This window comes from Condylura cristata, unplaced genomic scaffold, assembly GCF_000260355.1.
Source record: "Condylura cristata isolate star-nosed mole 26May11 unplaced genomic scaffold, ConCri1.0 scaffold00066, whole genome shotgun sequence".
Taxonomy (NCBI): Eukaryota; Metazoa; Chordata; class Mammalia; order Eulipotyphla; family Talpidae; genus Condylura; species Condylura cristata.
In genome coordinates, this window is record NW_004567167.1 from 297855 (window position 1) to 301542 (window position 3688).

A 3688-nucleotide genomic window follows, 5' to 3' on the forward strand; every position below is an offset into this window, starting at 1 on the left:
CCCCGGTCGGTCCTCACCGCCTGCTTCCCTCCCCAGCGCTGCTTCCCCACCGGGGCCGCGGGCGACGCGGGCAGCGGGTGCAGGTGAGCCGGGCCCCTCCCTGGGGCCCCCCTCCCCCGGGGTCCCCTCTCTCGGGGCCGCCCCCTCCCTGTCCCATGTCCATCCCTGCACAGAGTGGTCAGCTGGCCGCCCCTTGCGGCGATGCCTGTCTGTAGCGCCAGCGAGTGCCCACCCTCGGCCTCAGTCTGGGGGTGGCTTGGCGGCGCCGCCCCCTGCGGTCTCTGCCCCCTCAGCCCCGCTGCGGGTCCCGGAGATAGGGCACAGCAGCCACTTTGGGAGCGCTCAGTCCTGGCGGCCCCTCCCCGGAGAGACCACGCAGGCCTCTGGCCACGCTGTGACTCCAGGCTGCCCGGGCCGGTGGTTGTGGAGAGCAGAGGGTGCGGGCTTCCCAGGGGTCCTTGAGAGCCAGAAGAGCAGGGAAGGGCGGTATGGGCTGCATGGGCGGGGCTTTGCAGCCTGTGCGGCTGGGTAGCGCCTCCCCAGTCTAAATCCCTTCCCCATGGGGTGAGTCTCCACGGCAGGGAGGGGCCTGCAGACCCTCTGCCTACCCTGCCCCTCACCAGTGGTCTGCCTGCTCTGCCCCGCTCCGTCTCTGGGGAGTCTCCCTGAGCCCCAGGTCTCCTAGCGTAATAAGTAGAATAAACTTTCAGGTGACCCACAAGGGAGGCGGGAGGCGGAAGCGAGAGTGGGGGACAGCCCGCCCGGATGAGGGTCAGCAGGCGGGAGAGGCGGTGTGGCCCAGGGCCCACCCGCGGGAAGTCAGCCAGCAGCGGGGGGCCGCCTGCAGCCACACGCAGCCGCGGGTGGGGCGCGTTCTCCAGCTAGCCCAGGCCGGGAGAGCGAGGACGTGCACTGCGGGCCAGGCCTGTGAGGGGGACCCCACCTGTGAGCCAGTGTCTGCCTCTCGGCTGGGTGCCTGTCTCCCTGGGCGTCATAGTTGGTTCCTCAGGGGGCAGTCAGCTCCAGCAGCCGGCCAGGGTGCAGTTGGGGGTGGCTGGCAAATCCGAGGTTCTCCCCCCACTGTGGTGCCCGGTGCTGAGACCATGCGTGGGGCTCCTCGGTGCGGGCTCCGGGGCTGCCCCTCACAGGTGGACGGCTGACCACCGTGCTGCATCTCCCCGTTGCCCCATCTGGTTCCCCCGGGAGACCCCGCTCTGAGACCGCCTCCTGCTCGACGGCAGCAGCTGAGACGCACCCCCATGGAGCTCGTGGGGCGTAAGGGGCCCGGCATTTCTGGTCTCGCTCCCTGAGTGGCTTGGGGGTGGGCGTGGTCAGAGACGCCTGTGGCTGAGGAGCTGGTCAAGTCTCCTGAGATGCTCTGGGTGCGAGGGGCCTGAGGTGGGCTCTGCCAGCGGGGCCTGGGGGCTGGGGGACTTGGCGGGCACCCCAGGGGGTGCTGAGGTACCCGCAGAGTCGGCCGGGGGAAGCTGGCCCCAGGGTCCCCCTGGGAGAGCTGTGCCTCTGTGGCCGGTGCCCCTGGCCAGTGCTCAGCAGGCTGCGTCCTGCTTTCTCTCAGGCAGCAGCTGTGACGTCCTGACGCTGACAACATGACCCGGAAGGCAGCAGGGTCGCCACCACCTCACTCTGCTCCTGGTGAGTGCCCGGCGGGCTCCCTGGAGGGGCAGGTGGCATGTGAGGCAGGGTGAGGGCCACCCTGGGGGTGGGCGTGGCCCTGGGCCTGGGGGAGTCTAGGCAGCGAGTGGCGGCAGCGGGGTCCCTAGGTCTGGGCTGTGGGCCCCAGTGGGTGGCGAGCCCGTGTCTGCCTCTGCAGGTGACCAGGACCAGGACTGGGGCTGTGAGCGGGAGCGAGGCCGGGACCGGAGGGGCAGAAGCAGAGACCCGGCCCCCCAGGCTGGCTGGGCACACCCTGGGCACCCCAGAGGCCGTAAGTGTCCTGCGCCGCCCTGAGCCCCCTCCCCGCCTGTGCTGGGGGGTGTCCCACCTGCTGCCTCTGTGTCCGCAGGACCCCCCCAGCGGGATCCATCCCCGCCCGCGCTGGAGACTCCGGCACCGACCCCGGGCAGAGAGCACAGGCGCCGGGGCCCCGGGCCGCCCTCCCAGGTGCGCTGCGCCCCGTTCGGGTGGGTCCAGGGTGCCCCGATGGGTGCTGCCGGTGCCCCCGCCGGAGCTCTGCTCACCGGAAGCTCTAGGGCGGGGCCCGGCCGTGGCTCTGACCTGGGCAGGGCCCGCGGGCAGCTCGGGAGGCGGCGCTGCAGGTTGACGTCCCAGCACCTCCAGCACAGCCGCTGCCCTTCTGCGGTGGGGGCCCCTCAGCGCAGCGCCGCCAGGCGCAGGTCCCCGTCTCACCGCCCCCGGCTGCTGTGCGGTTCCCCCCGGCTGAGCAGGCTCCGGGGAGGCTCTGGCTGCCTGCCCCTGCCAGACACCGTGAGGCTGGAGCAGCGGGACTGTTCCTGCAGGGCTGGTCTCTGCGCTGGCCTGGCCCTCGAGGTCCGGACCGCGGCTTGTGCTGTGGTCGCCAGGCGGCAGCCTCGTGGGCCCTTTCCCTCGGCCGGGCCTGTGCGCCAGGCAGGCCGCGGTGCTGTGGGGCCTCAGGGCGTGGCCTGGCAGGTCACCCACCACGGGCACTAGGCGGAGCTGGCCTTGCCGTTCCAGGACGGGGACGCCGTGTCCTATCAGGAAGTGGTGGCCCTGGCGGGGGACAGGAAGCCCCAGAACCCAATCCAGGACAACATGGAGAACTACCGGAAGCTGCTGTCGCTGGGTGAGCGCCCCGCCCGCCCAGGGGGCCCAATCCCAGTGGTCCCGCCTGGGGGGCACCCTGGCTCTGGCGAGGCCCCCGGGCTCCCTGGTGGGGCCTGACCTTGGGGGAGTCTGAGGGCCGCGGGGCTCTGCCAGAACCTCCAGTTCGGCCTGCGGCCAGGGTAGGGATGCCACGTCATCGGGGAGCAGGGGAGACATGTGGGTTGAAGAGGGGGCCCTAAGCGCAGGGGTCTTTGTGTGGCTCCCGGGGGACGCCCCGTGATGCGCCTGAGGGGCAGACGGGCTGAGGCTTGGATGGTGCCTGGGGCAGCACTTGACCGCCCGCCATCCCTGCCCACAGGGGTTCAGCTTGCCGAGAACGATGGCCACTCGCACCTGACACACGGCCACCCCTCGCGGTCACGGAGGGGCGCCCACCCCAGCACCAGCCGAGGTGAGCGCTGGCCGGAGTGCATGCCTGCGGCGGGGCCCGGCGGGCAGCACTGACTCTCTCTCTCTCCAGGAGTGAAAGCCGCGCCCGAAGCCAGGAAGCCCGCGCACCGGAGGGGCATCTGTGAGGACGAGTCCTCGCATGGGGTGATCATGGAGAAGTTTCTCAAGGATGTGTCCCGCAGCCCCAGGCCGGGCAGGGCCAGGGAGTGCGGTGGGCGGCCGCTGGGGCCCCCCAGGTGGCCGGACCAGGGCCGCAAGGGCCTCCCGCCCCCTCAGCGGGAGCCCCGACCCCAGGCTCGCGGCAGTGGACGCCACGCCCTGGCGGGGGGCGGCTTCCCCTCTCACTGCAGCCTCGCGCCCCAGAGGAGGGTTCTGGAGAGGAAGCGGCGCTACCACCTCGACCCGGACGCCAAGGGCCCCGGCCAGGAGCAGGGCGGCTGCGCGAGGAAGAGGCCCACGGTGGGCGGCGAGGCGC

At 72.2% G+C, this 3688-nt stretch overlaps 1 protein-coding gene across 1 annotated transcript in view; it reads left to right on the top strand.

Annotated features, from left to right (window-relative positions):
- The first annotated feature begins 2 nt into the window (after positions 1 to 2).
- Positions 3 to 3688, top strand: part of PEG3 (paternally expressed 3) — a 7592-nt gene continuing 3906 nt past the window's right edge. The window contains exons 1-7 of the mRNA XM_012734670.1: positions 3 to 83; positions 1577 to 1653; positions 1832 to 1945; positions 2024 to 2121; positions 2674 to 2782; positions 3122 to 3214; positions 3284 to 3684. Of these exons, the coding sequence (XP_012590124.1) occupies positions 1608 to 1653; positions 1832 to 1945; positions 2024 to 2121; positions 2674 to 2782; positions 3122 to 3214; positions 3284 to 3684 (861 nt within the window). The 5' untranslated portion in view covers positions 3 to 83; positions 1577 to 1607. The remainder of the gene's footprint in view (positions 84 to 1576; positions 1654 to 1831; positions 1946 to 2023; positions 2122 to 2673; positions 2783 to 3121; positions 3215 to 3283; positions 3685 to 3688) is intronic.